General features: G+C 41.6%; 2 protein-coding genes across 3 annotated transcripts in view; one reads left to right on the top strand and one right to left on the bottom strand.

Moving 5' to 3' along the window:
- Positions 1-891, top strand: part of cfap299 (cilia and flagella associated protein 299) — a 93723-nt gene extending 92832 nt beyond the window's left edge. The window contains exon 7 of the mRNA XM_040003632.1: positions 808-891. The gene's annotated coding sequence lies outside the window, so the exon portion shown is untranslated. The remainder of the gene's footprint in view (positions 1-807) is intronic.
- A 2675-nt stretch (positions 892-3566) lies between these two features.
- Positions 3567-22375, bottom strand: part of prkg2 (protein kinase cGMP-dependent 2) — a 31639-nt gene continuing 12830 nt past the window's right edge. For both annotated transcript variants that reach the window (XM_040003625.1, XM_040003626.1), the window contains 15 exons: positions 20928-21033; positions 19897-19960; positions 15474-15551; positions 12324-12418; positions 11283-11351; positions 10902-11000; positions 10032-10182; positions 9379-9515; positions 7350-7439; positions 7124-7265; positions 5846-6009; positions 5571-5693; positions 5266-5328; positions 4691-4757; positions 3567-3686 (listed from right to left, as the gene is read on the bottom strand). In XM_040003625.1, coding sequence (XP_039859559.1) covers positions 3591-3686; positions 4691-4757; positions 5266-5328; positions 5571-5693; positions 5846-6009; positions 7124-7265; positions 7350-7439; positions 9379-9515; positions 10032-10182; positions 10902-11000; positions 11283-11351; positions 12324-12418; positions 15474-15551; positions 19897-19960; positions 20928-21033 — 1544 coding nt within the window. In that variant the 3' untranslated portion in view covers positions 3567-3590. The remainder of the gene's footprint in view (positions 3687-4690; positions 4758-5265; positions 5329-5570; positions 5694-5845; positions 6010-7123; positions 7266-7349; positions 7440-9378; positions 9516-10031; positions 10183-10901; positions 11001-11282; positions 11352-12323; positions 12419-15473; positions 15552-19896; positions 19961-20927; positions 21034-22375) is intronic.

Here is a 22375-nt window from a genome sequence, read left to right as displayed (position 1 = left end):
CTTCTCAGTCATCTTCCAGCGTGGCTGCTATTTTTAGATCCCTCCCCGGATGTCCAGTTCTGACAAATTTCACTGTCCGTGCTGCGATGTCTCACCAACCTCAGACTTCTGCTTCCAGCTGACCCAGATTTTGTATCTCGCACTGTCACGGCTGATGAGAGCTGGGTCTGCAGGTAGAGCTTAGCAGGTTTTTAGCTGTCCAGTTTGAGTGCAAAGTACACTCGACAGATTTGCTTTTCTGAAAGGTTGAAGCACACCCACTGAAAGGTTGAGGAATCACCATTTTGACGCAGTGAAATAAATCCAGCACATACCAGAGGTACAAGTACATAATGGGACTTCCTCTGAGAGAATAGCAGCCACGCTGAAAATGGTCCAAAGTTGCACAACAAGGTGAGAATGGATCAAACTTTTATTGATCTGTTCTCATAACTTTATGATCACACCCTGTGGGCTTGCTGGCCTAAACTGTACGAAGGTAAACATGTAGCAACGTGTGAGAGCTTGTAGATGTAACACAAGAGTGTGAAACATTTTTAAAAGTGAAAACAAAACTTAAAATGTTTTCTACATTTTATCTTACAGGCCCTCGGATTTTGCATCATATTTACCTTCATAAAACTGCACTTTCACTCATGATACATTTCCATTTTTTGTGATGAGAATCTTCTGATTACAATGCAAGACATCATGAGTCATTTAAATAAACCAACAACTTCCACTCTCACACACAGACCACTAGCTTCATTTGTCAGAGAGAGCTCCGCTGACTGCCATTAACCAAAATGCCTCTGCTTTTACCATCAGATCTGCCTCTGCAGTAATGACAGTAGAATTTGTGAATTCAACGTCTAAATCCACCTCCGGTTTTCCATTGCAGCAACAAGTGGGCCACTGTAGGACGGCCCACATCTCTGAGTGTGATCCAACCACAGGTAAGACCTCTTTTAGGGCTGTTGAAAGGAAAAGGAAATATCTGCTGTGGACTAGAACCTCCAGATCAGCCCAAAGGAAACTGGAGTTAATGCCACTTTACTAATAAAATGAAAAAGTTCAAATGTTAAACCGATGTGTTTGAAGGGATTGTGTAAATGCAGTTAAAAAACTCTGTCCTGAAACAGCACTGCTCCTCCAAACTCACACATACATTCACCAATCAGAGGACACATTTACAATATACATGATATTTACAAATTCACTCACCCGTTTTTTTTAAGGTTTATATAAAGGAGCAAGTAGGTTAGATTGTATAAACTGTGTATTTCGGATGCTTGTGCTTTATATTATTGAGTATATACACAGAGACGTGGTACCTCAAATGTTTAAAATGGAAAACACACCAATTTAAACCCCAGGTTCCTCAGAATCACCTCACAGTAAACCCTAAACATATTCTGCTCACTTCGGCCTCTGCTGTTCCTCCTCACATCATCAACGGCTCAAACGTGTCTCCGGCTCAGGAAGCCCACCGCGAGACGCTCACACTTTATGATTCAAGTGGAGAGAAGGTGTTCCCGTCTTTATGTTTGTCATCTGTGACAAAAGTGAAGAGGCTGTGAGGATAACGCAGTTGGCACAAGGAGCTACAGATGCTTCGTGGATGTTTCTGTTGGGGTTCATATCCAGCGTGTGTTGGTTTTCAACGCAGTGTCATCTCCTCAAATTCCCTTTAGCTGTTAGAAATAAAGGCCGCATCGATGTTTCTGAAGTAAAAGAGCAATTAGGGAATTCAAAATAAGAATAGTATGACGTATGGCAAAGAATGCTGAGCTGAATAAACTCTTGGTCTCTCCAAAGCAATCGGTTATGAAGCTCAATGACACCATCCGAGTGTTTCTGGACCATCCATAAAATGTACTGTGCCTGAGGGCAAACTTAAAAAAGCTTGAGCTGTACCCAATAACTTCAGGAAATCAAAAACTACAAACACGGCAGTGAATCATTTCTGTAATTTCTGCATGTCTGTAGTTACTCTAATGTGATGTTAGCACAATAAATTTAGTTTTTACTGTTTTTTGTGGGCATTACCAACTGGAAAGCTACCCTGAAATGTCCACATTGCCACTGGGAGATGTTTTTAAGAAAACAGTGCACGTTCAGGATTGGTTAAAGTGCACGTTCTCTTTCACCAGCTCTAAAATAACTCACAGGGTTACTGTGCTTTACAGAGGGGCTCAAACTTCCACAAGGGGACAGTTACATGGAGGAGTTTATCCCCCAGTCACAGTGCTGGCTGTTATCACTTCCCATGTGTTTATATCGCCCTATTGCATGGGATCAACTCTCCTGTAGTTTTGGTTAGTTTCCTGCCCCTCCCTGAGGCTGGTTCTGCTTCTCTACCTCATGTGATCTTTGAGGTTGTCTCCGTAATACTGTAGGGTCTTTAGCTTATAATGTAATGAGTCTTGAGATGACAACTGTTGTGAACCGGGCCTATATAAATAAAAAATAAACATTTTAATTGAATATGGGGTGGAGGTGTTTATCCAGCACACCACCCTGGTGCAGCACATATCAGCAGCAGATTATAGAGAAGCTCATTAATGTTTATAATAGCGTTATTATGGACTCCTAGTGTATCCCAATACCCGGTTCCAGGCTGACGGCTTCATAACGAGCTGTTTAACTCTGCAGTGAGCCGATGAAGGCCGTTTGTGTGGCATTTTTGTAACTGAGTGTCTGCGGCTGCACGAGGTGTTGAACTGATAATATGGCTTGTGACTCCCAGTTGCTGATGAATGTACGTCATATAGAAGGTATAGAAAGAATTTTATCCTACTGTGATGCTAACCTTACTTATTCTAACTATGAGAACCTGTTATATTCCACAGTAATACCACAAATTGAGCTAGTTGATTCTGTGCAGCCACAGTAGCCCTGAGTGTCCTCTTAGCCCACTAACATTAGCCAGCTAAGGAGTGTTAACTCACCTGACTTAATGTGATTCAACACAAATATTAGAAATCTTTCTTTTTTTGTTGCATCTGGGCTACATCTGAAGTTTTGTCTGGGTTAACGATTAATACATTAATCCTGTATGTCAAGCTAGGCAGCTTCATGCTAATTAATGTGACACTGAGCACCATTAACCAGAACCTCCTGTTTTGTTGGCATTAATAAAATCCTTTCTGGTAATGTTCTTAATCTGCTTCTGGCAAATGTCTTGGTGGTGGCCCGACTCCTCTGAGGTAAAAGCTTGTGCATTTCACATCCAGTTTTGTTCTAATGTTGAACGCTGACGCGGCTGTTGGAGCAGCTTAAAACTGTTCTGAATCGCTTCGATTTTTCTCGACATTTTTGTCAAAAATAGTGTGAAACAGAGAGTAAAAGAAAAGTCAAGCAGTAAACCTTTACACCTTTGAAGGCTTCCATTCAAATGTGCACATGTTGTATGGAGATGCAGGAGCAATACGGGTTTAGCTTTTGGTAATGTCCCATTTTCAATTACCTGTCAATCTGTGACAATCATAAAGCTGCTAAACCATGGCTGAGGTGATGTAAAGTCACCTGTAAGTCCACTTTTGCTGTTATATTTTAGTTGTTAATGTGTGCAGTGGAAGGAAAATGTTGGAAAGATGGAGGAGAAGCCCTCAGAAGTCCATGTCCCAACCAGACAGCTCATCGGGAGGACTGTCATCATCTGGAGGGTAGCTGTCGAAGTAACTGTGATCTGTTGGTCCTGTAAGCTATGGAGCAAAGGAAGGAAGAGGAGAGAGAGATGGTTAGCAAAGCATTGAGTTGGTCTGAAATCAAATAGTAACAACTGATGGGGCAACAAAATTCAACATGGCATTTTTAAGGGTAATACAAATTCCCTTTGGGGTTGTGTCAAGAAGGGCAGCTGGAATAAAACTTAAATCAAATGTGGAGCTACTTGCTGTGGTGACCCCTCGTGATAAATCACTACACATGAGCGGGGGACACTGGTTTCCTTTTCCAATGTGGAACAGTATGAAGTGTGCAGGAGGCAGAAAGCATGATGGCCACGTCTTGCTGGGAATTCACATGACAGTTACCTCCTTTATCCTTATTAAGCCCATTTTTCCACAACAGGAGCTATAAGACATTTGGTGTGCGTTCATAACACACACGTAAGGGTAAGAAGGAAGAAATGCCTGCTGTGGGACAGGTATTTCTGTGCTGGAAGAAACCTCCTCGGGCTCTACACTGACTGGCTAAAGTCAGATAAGCAACTACAGTAAGATTTTTGGGAAAATCAAGCAATCGGCACATGCTAGATTAAGAAAAGCAGAACAAATGGAAACTGGATGAAAAATAAATCTGAACTCCATCAAAGTTCCTGAGAGATTTTACAGAGACAGGAGGAGGCTGGAAGAAAGAGCTAGAAGTGAACTAAAGATTGGCAGCGGTGCTGGTGTAAATGAAGTGGTGAATCTGACAAATTGCTCTGGGAGCTGCCTCATCCTGTCTGCTGTAGCTGCTTTTATCTTTTGTCCCGGACTTCACACTGAAGTGCAGCTCAGACAACAAAAGGAGAGACGGAGACAGCCGAAGTGACGTCGGGACGCTTGACTTTTAAAAAGTCCCGCGATCATTGTTTCAGCCGGCTAATCTGCCTACAGGTCTCCTGCACACTTTAAACAGCAAACAGATATTTTGTTCTGAAAGTTTAATCTCGCTTCAGTCATGACGTGGAACTACAAGTTTTACAAGTTTGATCACAGCTTACTTCTCTTTTCAGTGGCGATGGTAACGTCCTTGCCTTCAGCCCCTCCCAGTTGAAGCCATTAAACCACCTTCAGATACATTAGAGAAAACACACATCTGTAAGTGTATTTATCTTCTCACATTTAAATATATGAGTTTGACTCTGTCAGAACAAACGCAAAGTAGGAAACGTCCCAATTTAAAGTTGTTAAATGTCACTTGTTCTGGATCAAGAACTCTTTCTGTACATTTTACTTGGACTTTGACTTCTATTCCTGGCTCAGTATGGAAAATGAGAACTAGGTCAGCATCACGTTTAAGAGCAACATATTAATCCCTGCATTATGCGTATATATTGTTTCCTGTAATGCGGTAGCCTCATGCTGTCTTTGTAAAGGAAAAAGGCAAGTGGCAAGTTCAATCATTTGATAAGCCTTGACGATGTTTGCATCCGACTGCTCTTGCACACTGTTCAGTGATTATCTAATTGTAAAGGCTATAAACCACGAGCCTTCATCCATAATGTTCAATCAGTGCTAATTTGTGGAACTAATCTTCCCGCTGAGATCCACAACAAATGAGTCCGTTCCTACTTACCTGTGCTTCTTAATATCAGTTATTCCATTTTTGAGATTGCCCAGTCGCTCTGAGGGGTTCCGCCTGTAAAACAGATCAAAGTCAGGAAATTAACTCTTCACCAAATTACTGTGCTAGTTCCAAGATGGTTGGGTTATGTTTTCCTGCTCTGTTGTTCAGAGCTTGAAGAAAACTGTTTAATGTACCTGGGTGTCAGGTATACTGAGCACATCAGCCATCATCAGACTCTGTCCTGAAAATCTGAATCGAGGATTTTGTGTCTACTCAAGCTTTAGGTATGTCGGCCTGCGCATGTGAGTGTGTACCTGCATAGCTTGCGTATGAGGTCCTCCGGTCTCTTTGTTATCTTCTTCGGGAAGTCCATCTTCTCAATGCCTCTCAAGATGAAAGTGTACGTCATCATCTGGTCAATTCCTGAGAACGGAGGACTGTGGAGTGAAGAAAGAATCGGCAGATATTCAGCAAGCTTTTAGCAGTACTTTGTGTAAAAATGACTGCAGGTCAGTGGGCAGAGTGAAGTGGATGAGTGAAAGGATGATCTTGCTGCAGATTGGAATCACAGAAGAACACGTGCTCTAACCTGCCGGTAAGAAGCTCAAACACCAGGATGCCCAAAGACCAAAAATCCACACTGAAGTTGTGGCCTTTGTTGAGGATGATCTCTGGTGCCACATACTCTGGAGTGCCACAGAAGGTCCAAGTCTTCTGGCCACATCTGATCTTCTTGGCAAAGCCAAAGTCGACCTGGAAAAGGAGAGTTTAGTCTTTAAAGAGATGTTTACTGTCAGCCTGTCAGCATACAAGTGTATAGTAATGTTGAAACTTTTAAAAGTCCTCTGGGGAGCCTTTAAGGCTTTTCCACAAAAATACCTGCCTACATTAAAAGCCCTACTCTTTAAGAAACCACTGTGCTGCTTATGTCTGCTTAGATGCCATAAAACATCCTGATGTCTAAGCAGTTTTATCAGACACATGAAAAAGAAACCAATCAACAAAAAATGTGTTATGTGACATGAATTTCTCCCTAATTCATTGTTTTCTTATCTTTTCTACTTACTGTATCCATAACTAGCTTGTCAGAGCATTTGTTCACTGCCCTGCTGGGTCAGCAGACGTGATGTTCATGTGTAATGAAGCTATAATGTTGTGACACTGTCCAAGTTTGACTTGCTTTCAGTAAATGTGCCAGTAACCACTAAAACTGTAGTTACAGTGCTCCCCCCCCTTCTTTTAGTTGCCCTTTTAATTGCTTATTTCCAAACTATTTAAACTATACTTCATACTGCATGCACTGGTGCACGTTATTAAGACAGTGGCCAGAAGTCGAACCCAGGACCTTCTTGCTAACCCTTGTGCTACCATGCTCCCATTCTTATATTAGTGAATAATTCACCATATGTCACTAATACATGACGTACTCGGCAGAACACTAAACTTGTGACTCAAGCCACAAAACCTAAAAGCACCTGTGAGTCACAGATCAGGACACGGTAGAGCTCACAGCACCCGCAGAGCAGAGGAATTAGCTGCATCAATTTACACAGCATTTAGATGGATGACACAGAACGTGGGTGGAGAAAAAAACAAAGCAAAACGCTTACACAGACCTGCCAAATGTCAGGCGCACACACAGGTGTGACCAAAGGAAATGTTTAGTTGTGCCTGACAGACTTTTTTGGTCGCAATTAAGACCAAAACGGTTGCATCCTGGAGTCTGGAAACACACATTTTGATTAAGCCTGATGACTCCAAACTATAAGAAATGCACTGGTCATCAAAGCGGGAGGAACATGCTGACAAGTGTTGTTCTTTCATGGTTCTGAGACAAAATGCGTTTACTTTCTGGAACTAATCTCACCAGTTTGATGTATCCTTCAGAATCCAGAATGAGGTTCTCGGGCTTCAGGTCTCTGTAGAGGACACCTTTCCGGTGGAGGTACTCGAAAGCCTCCGTGACACAGCCCACGCAGAATTTAGCAGCAGATTCATCAAAGCTGCCCCTGAAGACCAAAACCAAAACATCCTATTAAAACCTTTTGCAGCTTTTGTGACAGTGGCTCCAGACAATGGTTGGCATCTCCTACCTGTCCCTGAGCAGACTCCAGACCTCTCCACCCAGACAGGCCTCCAGCAGCATGTACACATATTTGTTATCCTTGAATGTGCGATACAGTCTGGAGAAAATGAAACACAAACAAGTTCAGCTTTAAATACAACAAATGCCATTTTATCATCATTTGAGATCAGAATGAGTCTTTTTATTCCTTTTATTTATTTATACGGTTGACGCAGTTTCATAAAGAACCCGACAATATTTGAGACTGAAGACAACCAGACGTGCAGCTGGTGAAAGAACCATCAGGGGCAGACAACTGCTAAGACTCTCAGGTCTAAAAGATTTCCACATATTTAACCAAATCATTTTCTGAGTTATAATTAGATACCATCTGGAAAATCTAGTATTTATTCTATTTCGACTCCACTGATATTTTGGTTTTTAAACATGTCATATTTGCTCAATCAGCCATGAAAGTTGAATGAAAATGGCAACAATTTTATATTAAAAAGTATTCTTTGTTATATTTACAACAGTATTGTTAAATTCAACTATCACATTCAAAATAATCAGTAGTTGTCATTTACAATGTGAATTTTCTTTTGTTTGTTTTAGTGTGTGGTCAACAGTGCTCTTCTCCAAGAAAGTAACAAAAAATAAATAAAAAAAAGTAATCCCTTTACTGATTACTTATTTTCAAAAGGAATTAGTTACTTTATTACTTAGTTACTTTTTGAAAACATGATACAAAACCCGGATAAGTAATGAAGCAATAGACTTTTCAGCCAAATTCTGTTTTTCTGCATAATCCATCATATAAAATTGAATCAAATGAAAAAGTCTCTTTTGAAAACTTGTTTTATTAGTTTTAACTTTATGCAAAAATAAGTTTTCTTCCCACACAGAGTGAACAGCGGACGCTAATGTTTTTGTCACTTTTTACGGAATCAAACTCGAAGTAATGTCAGTGCTTCCAAGCTTTAAACTCTGCATGGTCGCACGCGCTTAACGTCATTGTCACGAGACACTCTCACAAACAAAATCACGATTTAGTAACGCAGTAATGCAGCGTGCTTACGGGAAAGTAACAGTAATCTAATTAATTTTTTTGCAATACTAATCCCTTACTTTACTCATTACTTGAAAAAAGTATTAAAGTATTACAGTAACGCATCTCTGGTACTCAAATGTTGGACTTTGCAGGAGCGCTGGACTTTTCTTGATACTGCCTTGATTTCAACGTGGGGAAAATCAGGTGGGTCAACGGCCCGTTTTTCAAAAAATTATATCTTGAAAACTGTTTGATAAATGATGCTAAAACTGCACAAAAATCATTATATATGTTTAGATTGTAACATAAAATTGACGGTCTAGCAGAAGGCTGCTAGATTACCCATGAAAAGCAACAAAAATACAAAATATATGATAAACAGGAAGCAGGGCACCTAAATTATTAAATTTCGCCCGAGCTGTAATTATCACATAAATGAATTAATTCTTGCTTAATATATGAAGTAATGTTTTCAGATTTTAGTGTAAATAGGAGCCTAGATCGACATCCGTGATTCAACATTAAGCTTAAAGGCTCTTAAAACTTCAGCGTGGGTGTCAACCACTCCACTACAATGCCACCGTACGTAGCCTTAAGTCTTACATCACCTGACGTCGGTCTTGAAAACAGATTAGGAATAAAATAGGTACACAGAGTGTATGAAGAGGAGGTTAGCTGGATGAGCGTTACAGAAGGTGAAGAATGGCTTTAATATCGGAGTCTGTTCCACTGCATACGGTGAAATCGGATCATCGTAATCTCACAAAAGACAAAGAAAAGCTCCTGTTGCAATATTTCATAAGAAATAACCACATTTTCTTAGCAGACATCTCAATATCCCCTGCTATTCTACCCCACTGAGAAGATGTAATCTGCTCAGGTCCCCGACGGTGATCTCATCAAAAACTAATAAGCGCAGCATTGTGTTCCCAGACTAATGGAGCAGAGATTCATCATGTAGGATAAAAAATGGAAATGAGTTCCAAGGCTGGGCAAGAGGACGCACTTGACTACGAAAGGCGAGCGAGCCTCTGCGAGGATCCTCCTCTCCGAGTGGATGTGTTCTTCCTGCCTGTTGTCCACCACGTGCTTCTTTTTGATGACCTTGAGTGCAAAGGTGACATCCTCAGTCTTCACCTTCACCTGCAGATGGACATGACAGGGTAAACATTAAGTTTACTCCTACCCATGAATACACCGTCCTAATGAACTTTCGGTAGAGTAAATTGATGCACTATCAAAATAATAATTTCTATATGAAAAAGGTCAGATTAGAGTTTGCCAGAAAACATCTAAAAGAACCTGCACAATTCTGAAAAAAAGATTCTTTGCAAAGATGAAACCAAGATTAACATGATGGGAAGAGAAAAGGATGGAGAAGAGCATCAACCATCGAACACGGTGGAGGTTACTAGTGTTTATTGATGGTGTTACTGCTGATACAACCAGCAGGATGAAGAGTGTGCAGGACTACACTCTCTGCAAAGATTCAACCAAATGCTGCAAAACCGGTTGCGCAGCGCTCATGGATAATAACCCCAAAAAGAAATAGGATATTCTTCAGTAGGCATTCTCAATCCAACAGATTGCATTTTTTCAGTTACTGCAGACAAACTGAATGCTGGAAGATTCTCAAACTCACCAAAGGTCAGCTCTTACCAGTTCTACTCGTCCAAACCCGCCGACCCCAAGGGTAGCAATGACCTCCAGGTGATCAAAGGGCCTGGATGAAGAGAATTCGGAAACCAGTTCCTTCAGCTGGATGACGTCAGGAGACAGAGGCTGACTTTGGTGGCGTGACACAGACCTCCTGGATGGAAGACACAGACAAAAACAGAGTGTCTACCGTAACCTAAACATTTATCAGGAGAAGCAGTAGACCATAACTACTGTACATCTGTGAGTGGAGTTTTCACGTCTGTATTTTTCAAATCATAATTTATTACAATTTAAGTGAATATCTGAACATTTCATCTGCTGACAAGTGAGCCAACGAAAACTTTAACAGAGAAAAAACAGCTAACAGACGAGTGCCTCAGATGGCGAACACCAGCTTATGTTTTCATCAGGATTTTGAGCGAGTCTTCTCCTCGCTGTATTATCCGTAAAGCACAAGATGAGTGTGTTTGAAAAGGGATGAATGTGTAAAGCTCACAGAGTCGTTGATAGAAGTGGAGAAGTTCGATATGGATGCAGTAAGAACAGAAGCTTTTCAGTACTCGTTAAATACTCCGGATAAGAAGGATGGTGTGTCACGTTTCTACTTTAACTTGGTAAAAACAGCTGAACTGAAACAAGAGGTAAAAAATCTAAGCATGAAAAAAACTATAACGTGAATCTCCTTTGCAACACGAAACCTTAATAACCTGCAGACATTGTATCAACCCAGAAGCTGAGAATAATTAAACATTGCAGTGATGTGCAGTTTGTTTTGCAATAAGTAGCCATTTCTCTGTAATGCAACTCATTTCTTTTTCCATGCTCAGAACATTTTTGTTCACTGTCCTGAACATCGGGTACTGCACCTACTTGGCATGTCTCTTCTTGTCGTCGCGATCGAGTGTTGCCACGTACCCTTGGAGGTACTTCTGCAGCTCATTGAAGGTGCCCACCGTCTGATCAAATGTCCTAGAAAAAAGACATCGGCACATTAGCAACCGAACCACTGGAATGTTGGCTGATTCCAAATCTGAACTCAGATCACTGATAGAGATCGAACACGGTGAGACAACGAATGAATTTTTGTGGGAAAACGTCTGGAAAAAGAAAATGTTGACACCGGCTGAAATATATCTGAGTACAGCTTTGTTCTTCATCACAGACTGGCATCTTTGTTCAGAGTCATTATCGGGTGAACAAAAGCATGTCTTTTACAACCTGTGAGGCATTATTTTAAATCTCAATACTCACTCTCTGTCGATGACGAGGCACTCCACCCCGTTCTCATCAGCAATGATATTGGCAGACCTGACGTCGTCACTGAAAGAGATGTGAATCACATGCACACAAAAACTAAGACAACGGTACACTTTACAACTGTTTTCATTGTGAATTTGGCATTATGAAGCTATTTCTACCTCTGCCCACATTATGCTTTTGTGTGTTTTTTCTGTGAATACAAAACTTGAAACATTTTTAAATCATTCTGATAAACAATTCACTAAAATTTAGTGAATAAAAAGTTATTCATGGTTACAGATTTATTGGTGGAAAGTTGACAAAGAGCCTTTAAAGTATAAAGATTTTAAATATCATGTCAGACTTTTAAGGTCAGTAGATTGATCTGAGGGTGCTATAAAGCCACTTAAAACTATGTTTCTTACTGCCATTGTTTGCATTGACAACATATCGGGAATGATGTCTGGGATCTGAAATATCACGTTACTTTGGACCTCTGACCTCATCTACAAGGTCAAACTTTCATAAAATACTTTTTAAAATGGTTTTCAAAACATGTTTTTAATTTCTACTATCTTTGTTTATTGCTGCAACATTTAGGAAATGATACTGGCATAAAGTGATTCTAAACATCACATAGTTTGCATCCAAATAATCATGTAACATTTTTGTGTTATGGCTTTAAAGACAAAAGAATGAGCTGCCTAATTAGTTCTTACATATAAAAGAAAACAAAAACAAAACCCTTCCCTTAAAAACACCGAGAGAGTGAGCTGGTCCTTGTTTGTTTATGATGCGTCGAAGAGCGCTCCACATGATTTCCAAAGCTGTGGTTGGTTCATTTTTCAGATTTTGTCTATATTCACTAATTAATTGTTTTGCACTATGTTATCCTAGCATTGGTCTCAGTATTGAAGCAGGTGCTGCGTTGTGTTACCTCCCAATCCTTACCTTTAATATTCATCTATATAGCACCAGTCCACAACAATCCCCTGACGCTGTTTGAATATTTCAGTCTTTTGTTGACATGACCTGACTGTTGCTGTATTTTACCTTATAAGTGCTTTTTCTCCAAAGTAGTCTCCCTTCTGCAGCGTGTTGATGATCTGTGGCAGCTTGTGGGCCTCGGTGGTCTGGGTCACTTTCACCTGCACAAGACAGTTTGCTGGATGTTCATCTCTTCACCTCCTACAGACGCTTTTAATTTTCTCTCATATTTTTTTAAAGCACTATAAAAACATAAAATGCTACAGAACTGAAACAACAGACATAACCTACCTTCCAAATGTTTGAGTTTAGTTTAAAGTCTTCTCTAATAGTACATAATCCGAAATGTCGTAGATAACAGTTACTGATTAACATTTTGTATAATCAGGCATGATTTTTAAAGCGACGTCTATGTGGGCATAGACAGACCTGTTTTTAAAATCCTCTCTCCTCTCCTCTAGGTTTGTTAAACAGGCAGAGACTTTTAACAAACCTGTTTTCTTCAAAAAAATAAAATAGTCTGAAACTCAACATTTTTTCTGTAGAAGACATTGACACAGTCTGCAGTACTCTCTTCATAAATCCACACAGTCAGGCCTCCATGGCCTTTAATGAAGCTTCCAGATGAGAACCTGTCTGTCTGTCAGACGATGATGTATCGCTGTTCTTTTTCTCTTGCTACTTCGGTTCAATCTAGTTTGTCCAGTTTGCAGGACAGATTAGATCTCTTTGCTAGCCTGAGAAGGCCTTGGTGTCCCTCCACTTCTGGCAGAGCTGGATGGGGAGCTGGTAGCTACGTAGCTTTAACACAACAATTTCTTCGAAAATGTTTTGGATTTCCCCTTATCTCACCTAGACGACTGTGTGACCCATGGCCTGGTTTTTCTCCTATTTTTTTTTACACAGAAGTGATGTTTGGTGAAAGCAGGCCCTCAAACTGAACGAATTATAATGAAGATTACATTAACTAGTAATTTAATGTTACAGCGCGTACACAAATGTGCTTTTAAGGAGTAGTGTACTTAATTATACCAAATGGAACATGATGGGCCCAGTGTGATGTGGTGGTGTTGAAGTACTTTATGCTTTCCTGACTTGCTGTTTGAATAGAAGCATTATTTGCATAACAGACGTCTCTGATTTTCCTCTTCAAACTGTTGCCTGCTCGAGCTGCAGGCTTCCACCATTCCACGCCTGCAGCCTGAGAGTTGTCAAACCTTTCAGTAATTTGTGAAGCACTGAAAACCAGCGGCCCACCCTGGCCGAGGTCAAGCGTCCCACTGGTGGCATCGTGGTGCCGACAAAATGCCACAATTACATCACAGCCGTTATGGTCAAAGTGTGCTTTAGCTAAGTGTCCCATTTGACCCCACTGACCTTTACTTCCCTGTTTTTCCTGATGGCAGGCACTCTCAGATGTTATTTCTACCCTTGTTTGGGGGGGTTACAAAGAGGAGGGGTGGGGGGCATTTCCTGTATTAGCCCCCTTCTTCCCAAACAACATGTGTGTCTCTTTGGTTTGGTTTGGTTAGCTTAGCGCTGAAGAGCTGCAGTCTCGGATCAGCTCATAATGGCATTTTGAGAGTCCCCGTGGACAGCTCTGGTGTCGGGTTCCCGACTTATCAGACAGACTGGCGGGTGAGTCATAGCCCTACAACTCCCCAGACTCACGTACAGTTTGGTCAACATACTGGTCGACATATTGGACTGTTACTGAGGGAAGACGCTTATTCTGTGTGTGTTTTATCTTGTCTTTTGGACATTTTCTCTGTTAATGATTAAACGTTAAACGCGATATGAGGCAGGTATATTACCAAGATGCTCCTCTTTCTTTTGTTGGAGATGTGCTTACTATAAAACACTGCTGTATGCAGTGTCGTTTTCATTTGTGGAAACCAGATTGAAGCAACGTCCTGCAAAGCTTTGAGAGTCGAGCGGTGCTCGAGCAGCTGTTTGGCACTCAGGCTGAGTAACAAGAGCTTTTGCTGCAAATACGGGAGCAGCATCCGGATCCGTGCAATGGAGACATCATGTAGTATTATCTCACCAAAGCACTTGAGGATTTATTCTATTGTTGGAAGACAGGATTATGGCTGGTGTCCCTAATGAGTGCCATTGTTGCAGAAAATGTCTCAGAAATCTCTGCAGTGCAGCTCATGCGTTTTATATTTTTATAACTGACAATAGCAAAAACTATGAATGACAAGTTAGACTGACTGGCAACATAGAAAGCATTTACTATTTTTGATTAATAATTCTTAAAGTAAAAGTAGTAATGCACTGATGCTATTCATAAAAATGATCTAGTTTGGTTTTGGTGATTAGTTTATTCCAAAACTGCAACAACAGCAGCATCCTGCTCAGTCATGAAGCAAATATCCACAGAAATGACTGCTGAGGGCGAGGATGTACGGCTTGTTTCTTTTTGAGAACGACAGGTTATTATTAGCGTCAACATATCCCAGTTTACAGCTTATGAATGACAGGTTAGCCAAGCCCCAAAGCCCCCATTTGTTTATTGACTCTTTGACTCTATTTGTAATCATAATTTGCAAAAGGAGGATCAGGCTGTAATAAATAAGACTTAAACTAGTAACTGAGACCACGAACTCAACAAGGAAATGTTTACTAAGGTCGTGAATCAAGTGAGAAGTTGGATCGTTTTCTCAAATACTTCTAATAATGATAATAATGGATTGCATTTATATAGCGCTTTTCGAGAAACCTCAAAGCGCTTTACAACGCCACTATTCATTCACTCTCACATTCACACACTGGTGGAGGCAGCTACAGTTGTAGCCACAGCTGCCCTGGGGCAGACTGACAGAAGCGAGGCTGCCATATCGCGCCATCGGCCCCTCTGGCCAACACCAGCAGGCGGTAGCTGAAGTGTCTTGCCCAAGGACACAACGACCGAGACTGTCCGAGCCGGGGCTCGAACCGGCAACCTTCCGATTACCAGACGAACTACCAACTCTCGAGCCACGATCGCTGTCAATAAGACACCCACAAAGAATCTCCCCCTGCTGGCCAGTAGAAAGAATGCAGGTTTAAAGCACTTCTGAACTGGCTTCACTTCACAAAGGCTAAATCTTTTCTTAATATATAGTGTATCGGTGTCAGAAGCAAGTTTAGGTTTAGCATAACCCTAAATTATCTTTGAATCATGTGGCTTTGTGTTCGTGCAGCTTGTTCAACAAACGACAGACACGTTACCTTTCCTTGTGCGATGATGTAAAAGGTGCTGCCCTCCTCTCCCTCTCGGATGACGTACTCGCCTTTGTCATAGTATTCCTAAAGGGAAGGAAGGGTGTGAGATCGGGGGAGGACAACCGTCAGAACTGAGACGTTGCATTGATTTAATCACTGGAGCAGCCGGTCTGATTCCTGGTAGCCGGGCCCTGCGGGCTGAGAGCAGCTGTCAGTGACGCTCAGTCATTCAGAGCCTCTCAGCCTGCTGTTCAGCAGAGATTTTCAGGGCTCATGGGGAAAATGAAAAATTAAGTCAATAGAAAAATATTAATTATGATGTTTTTAATGTCTGTTAATGGGGGCTTGAGTTAGGATGAATTTGTCAGCCAATTTGTGTTTGACACGTGTTTTAAATGAACACTGAATGAACCTCAAATGAACGCTTGAAATGAGGTACGAATATTTTCCTGCAGAGAGGGCTGAAATTAACTTTTCAAAATGCCACAGATTTGATTACACAGAGACCACAGAAATGTTTTCCAATTAAACTGGTTTAAAGTGATCATTTAGATATAATATGACGTGTATATAATTATTATATTATATGATGTGAATAGATCTATATGTGGATGGAGCTTTAAGATAATAAACTGACTATACAATGCAGACAGTAAAAAACATAAAGGAAGGTCCAGCTGACACATAAAGTCAATATTCCAATTAATTCCAATTAATTTCAAATACAAATCAGTCACTGACTAATCATTTGTTACATAACTGAATCTACAAAACAGGCCCTCTAAACTCGGTGGCCGACAGGTGGACACACACCTGCGCTCTCTGTGATCTAATACCGTGTTTCTACCACTTCGCCAGTTAATTAACAAGATTTGGAATTGGTGATGTAATATTGGCCCATGATGGATCGTGAGATGATCGATGGGTAGTGTCAGATGACTAGTGTAGACTCACAAGTCCCACACGGACATTTGTTTTGCCACTTGGCATCCACAGGGGGAAATCATCTGCACTGGTGGACACACAGAGCCTGCTTAGAGTTCTATTGTGATACATTGTTGCTCTGTAGTGCAGATCGTGTCCCGCATCAGTGTGTTATCATAATACTACAAACATTACTCACAGGTGAAAAGACAATTAGTCAGCCAATCAGAAACCTCATATAATAAAAGCTGTTATGTAGTTCAGTCATCATGACACGCTCCAGCGACTTAAAATCACGCTGGACTTGTTTCAGAGTTTAACTTTAGGAGCGTCATAAAACCGAGCGACACTCTGAAATTCTGGAGTCAAACGCTGAGGTGCAGCACGTTCTGCCAGCTCTCTTCCAGAAACAGATTCCTCCGCTTCATCCTGTCAGTCGCTGTTTCTCTGAAACCAACATCTCAAGCATCCCAACCGCAGCATTAAAACCAGACCGCTGAATCAGCGAGCTGGCAGATCGCCTTCCATTTTAAAGCTTTTAGGTGAAGAAAGGGAAGCGCGACGAATGAAGGTGACCAGGATGAAATGTTGCCTGGGACAGAGGCCAAGTTCCTGCAGCTGAGACAACCGTCCGCGGCTATAATCCATTTGACTATAGAGGACCAGAAGTGAACAAACAAATCAGAGCAACCACGCGTAAACATTCCCGGGTGTTTACTGTCAAAACTCTTGACACAAGTGGCATTTTCCTTGAGCGTCCGAGACTGTTTACGCCCCGTTTACGCTTCAGGAGAGCCTAGTTTAACACCAGTCAGTGACAGCGGAGACAACATGCCAGGGCTTTGTTTATAAAGACTGTCTGGATGAAGCTGTAGAGGTGCAGATGAGCGACGGCGTTTGACTTGTGTCTCAGGTTTGTTATACCAGACAACTAAGCTTGTCAAATTTAAACGCACGCCTCTTTATGAAAAGTCCTCTAACCTCCAACAATTAAATGCCCTTCTGTCCTACTTTACACTAACTTCTGGTTTGGTCAGTGGCAGACAGCCACTTGTGCTCAGCTGTGTTTGAGTTAAGTTCGAGTGCAGTCGTTCTGTTTGTTTCCAGTCAGTCAATGAGGAACAGCAGACACTAAAAATGCATGTTTCTCCATGCTTGAAGTTGCAGATGCACTGTGGCGGGGATCACTCTAGTCTTTAGCAGCCCCCACGTGGACAGGCTTCCCAGTGCAGCCCCCTGAACGCATCGTGCTGATTTCAAAGAACTGTTGAAACAGTGATGATATGCACACTCGTTCATGATTTATAAAGTGTTCACGACAGTGACGGAAGGAGATTTTTTTGGTCTTTCCCACAGACTGACACTGTATTTGTGGGACATGAAAGAAGGGGCACCCATGCCTTTTGAAATAAATTATTAAATAACACCATATATACTTAAGTTAAATAATACATGAGGATTTTGCTGCCTCTCCACTATTCCAGACTGCAGTCAGTGCTATAGATGGCGGCCTACCCCCTGCACTCCAAGCATAACCAAAATCATTTTATGTTTCCATGGTGAACTTAATTAAATCATACATGATCTGCAAAATTCAACAACTTGACACTTGTTAAATTTATTCTTGTCGAGATGAAGTGATGCAATCTTCCAAGAGTGGTTAACTGTCTGGACATGTGATATCACAAGATCACCCAAGATCTCAAACCACAGGAAAATGACTGGGGTTATAAGAGGCAGAAAAGCATACGCACATCACGTGTTTGTGGTTTAACCTGTCAAGGACAAAAACTGATTCTGCATCAAGCCTTGTAATCATGGCTTTCCTACTTTTTCTACTGTCTGGCGTGACAGCTCAGCAGTGGCGTTTCACCAGTGCTAACAGCAAGAATCCACCAACTGGCCATGGGACCATGGGTTCTCTCTGGGTACGCCACACTCCAAAGACATGCAGTTGGGTTAGGTTAATTGGTGAAAAAGTCTAAATTGCCCAGAGATGTGAATTGAGTGCAGATGTTGTCTGTCTCTGTGTGTTAGCCCTGTGATACACTGGCGACCCTGATAACAATAAGCGAAAGAGAAAGGATGGATGGAGTGACGGATATACCAAAGCTGTTATAAATCCATTAAAGTTTCATGTTAACACTCCAAAGAATAACTCTTTAAATGAACTTAAAACAATCATGGATTTCCACAATAATAAATGGCTTTCTATTAGCATTAAGTACTGTTGTTGGACTAATGTCATTTACATGGGTTGAATCAACTTACTTAGATTAATTTGGACTCAACTGCAGTAAATAAATTGATTCATCATTAATTAATTAAGCTGATCCAACTCAGCTACAGTAAGTTGAAAGTAACAGAATTGTGTAATGCTAAAATTAAAGCACTTTAATCACTTGGAAATCCTTTTCATGATTTTTTTCGAGTGCGTTTTCATCTGCTCTGCATCCTTGGTGAGCTGAGTGTCGGGCCACCTGCTGTGGGATCTGGTTAGTCTGTCCCTTCAGCTCACACTGGAGCTTAAATTTTAAGCATCTGAATCTGAGCTTGTTAGCCGAGCTGGGCTTCAGCATTCAGGCTCCGACTCCAGGCTGCAACTTTCAGGGTTGGCTTGTCAATCCACGCGATGACATGACAAGATGTTGCACGCCAGGCGCACAAGTGAATGAAAGGATACATTCTTTTCGTTGCCGTTTTATGTTTTTACTTTCAACAGACCCACTTTTTTTGGTCACTGAATCTTTCCAGTTCAAATTCCAACCAGCTGATCATACTGAAAATCATCAGAGAGACCTAAAAACAACTACTCCCTTCACACACTCACATGCAAAACACACCAAATTCCATTCCCCCACTGTTTGACAAGACGCTTCAATACTATCTGGCGGATTCTCACTGAACATCTGCACCGCTCTTAGGTTACAGCTGCCCCCCTGAGAGGCAACAGAATCAGCTCCATTAGAAATGACTGAATAAGGAGATTCTCGTAGCAGGACGAGCGACGACCGCAAAGATCGTCCTTGAAGTTTCCATTGTGAAAAGAAGCTGAGAAAGCGCTGCGGAAATGCAATGCTTACGGAGAAAAAACGGACTATGCACGGGTCTCCTGCATGCTTCGGCTTACACAGTTACACACACTTCATGGTCTCACACCAAAAGCCTGTCACTCGCACATCTTTAAGAAATCACTCGTCCCCCATTTGAATAAACAGTTTCTGGGGCCTTAGTCAAATAATTATGGTAACAATATACAGCACCCAGCGATGACAGCAATAATATCGGCTCTGTTCATCAACAAGGTAATTTGTGAGGTCTTGCAACTGGCGGCAGAACGAATATGCTGACATGCAGTAATGGTATATGGCCAAATGGTAATGATATTTTGACAGCAGCTATCTGCAAAGCTGGGGCTCCCACGAGCTGCCAGAAGGTTGTGCAATACTGAGGCAATACAATGAAAAGTCAGGAGAAATAAAGATAATTTGACAGAATAACTTACCACCTCCAGGCAGTCCACTATTTTGCTTAGCTTGTCGTCTGGTAGATTAGCCAAAAGTGAAACACTGACGCAAAAGAAAAAGAAAAAACAGGCATTACATCGTTAAAACAAATCACTACATGTTATTATGCAGAACCTGGTTTCCTGTGTCACAGGACACCACAGTTTCAGACAGTGCAACAAATCGATCGTTTGTTTAATGTCTCGTGGTGTTGACTTAGATCCTGTGACCCAGTTTTGATGATAAAATACACTTGCGTAGCATTTTATCATGACCTGAAGCAAACCTTCCTCACTGACCCACAAACCGTCTTTGGTGTTGTCTTGACAACACTGGACCCCAAAGGCAAAGAGAGAAAACGTCTGCACAAGGAGGCAAGACGGGTGGCGGTGGCACAAATCACAGGATGTTTCTTATAGTTTTGGCCCTCGGCGAGAGGTGTTTTACCTAATGTGGTCACGTCAGGTACACACCCCACCCTCCCGCTGTTAAAGTCTTTATTTTGGGAGGGGCAACCAATCAGAAGAAAGCCAAGATAAGAAAGCTAAGCTTCCTAAAGAAAGATGAGAAGGAAGCAGAAACTGTTTGTTGTTGTTGTTGATCTAAAGGGCTGCATCGAGCACCAGTATTACATAAAAGGATTATTTTGAACTGTGAATCATGCACAGCTATTCTAGTAGACTCCAAGAATAAAAACACTGAGCTGGGAATGAGCAAAATAGGTCCCAGTTTGGACATAGTTTGGCACTAAAAATATTTGGTTAGGTGTGGAAAACGGTCCTGTTTGGGGTTGAAATAGACAGCTTTGTTCCTGCATGCTGGAAAAAAGTTGTGAAAAAGATGTAAAATGTGACACCACGGGGTGAAGCACCTATTCATGAGGAGTAAAGTGAAGCTGCTCTTGCTATTGCTCTGACCGCACCAACACCACCGGACATCTTGTATTCATATGTCTGTTAAATGTCTCATTTGATCATTTTATTGGTGTCAGGAGTTTTTGTTGGACAGTCTTAGTGGACTTGAAGCTAACCTTCGGAGGAAGTTGCGATACTGTTCGTGTCGTGTCTCGGCCGTCCTCCTCATAATGTTCTGGAAAACTTCCCGATCCAAAACCCACGTCCTCACTTTGTTCACAGCTGTAGAAGCAACACAACATGCATCAGTACCACTACATGACAGCTGACTGACAGCTGGTTTAAAAGCAGCGTGTGCTGATAACAGCCATGCTGGAAAACTCACAGCACCTTGTCATTAGACACATGAAAATGCTTTGTTTTTCCAAATGGACAAAGGAGGTGAGAAAAACACTGTAATCTGTCCTTTATCTTGATGCTGAGTCACTTCAAATCAACAGAAACTCTGAGGCGGGCCTCTGTTGGTAAAAGGAGGAAGTAGCTGTGAAGGTTTGACATGAACCAGTAGCAAAGAAAGAGCTGCTCTTTATCTGCTTCATCTGTTATCACGGAAAACCCGCTGAGAGGCTTGTCAAACTGTCAGGGGTTTTCCAGTGCACCCTGAATATTGAGGTCATTTTGGCCCCCCTCCCCCAAGGACCAGCAGTCAATTTACTTGGTTAAATATACAAACTGAGACAAAGAGCACTCACATACTACATGGTATGCACTTTCCAAATGCCAAGAAGACAAAAACCAATCAGCACGAAAAGCTGCGGCTGTCATGTAAAGCCTCTGTCAACACAACCGCGCTGACGCGTGTTTGCTTCCCATCCAGGTTCATTCTGGAAGTTTCACAAATGCAACGTCAAAGCGATATGCGTCGACATATCGATTATTTCTTTTTTGTTTTTTCCACTCATATAATGCTTTATTGTCTGCCTGTGCTCTCAGCAGAAGTCCAGGAATAAGGACAGGAACCCCTCAATGAGAAAAGGGACAGTTATTAGAATTTAAACCTCACCTGTAAGATTCTGAGCTGAGCACAGAGTCATGTCACAGGCGCCACGGCAAAAATCAGGTTAAATTTGATGTGTGAGGCTAAATGTCTGGATCACAGCAGTTGTTTTAACAATTCAAACACACACGTCTTTAATCTTTTAATTCATGTGCTTGACGCTTTCTTTAAATGTGACGTCACTGAGATCACACAGCCATACAACGTCCACTCCACACACACAGACACGCTTCCCACAGGGTCTCCCTGTTCGTCAGCAATGACACGTCTGCGGCGTCTGGACAGTAACTATAGATGTTAGAGCAGTGTGGTGTTGCAGCGGTTAGCACTGCCGCCGCCCAGCAAGAAGGTTGTTGGTTCATTTCTACTCTTTAAATAATTTAACGAGGAGTGTGGAGGATCAAACGTCCCTTTCCCTTTCCTGCCAAATGTAAAGGGCCGTATTTTCCCTGATCTTTTTCACTTTTTATCCAAACCTCAGTATTGTTCTTCATCTTTTTAAGATCTGCTCAACAAGTTTTGGGGATATCAGTGGATTATTTCGGTCACCTAGGAATTAAAAATCCC

Source organism: Simochromis diagramma, unplaced genomic scaffold, assembly GCF_900408965.1.
Source record: "Simochromis diagramma unplaced genomic scaffold, fSimDia1.1 OVJJ01000583.1, whole genome shotgun sequence".
Lineage (NCBI taxonomy): Eukaryota > Metazoa > Chordata > Actinopteri > Cichliformes > Cichlidae > Simochromis > Simochromis diagramma.
Note: the sequence above shows the minus strand (reverse complement) of the source record. Positions and strands in the feature narration are given on the sequence as shown.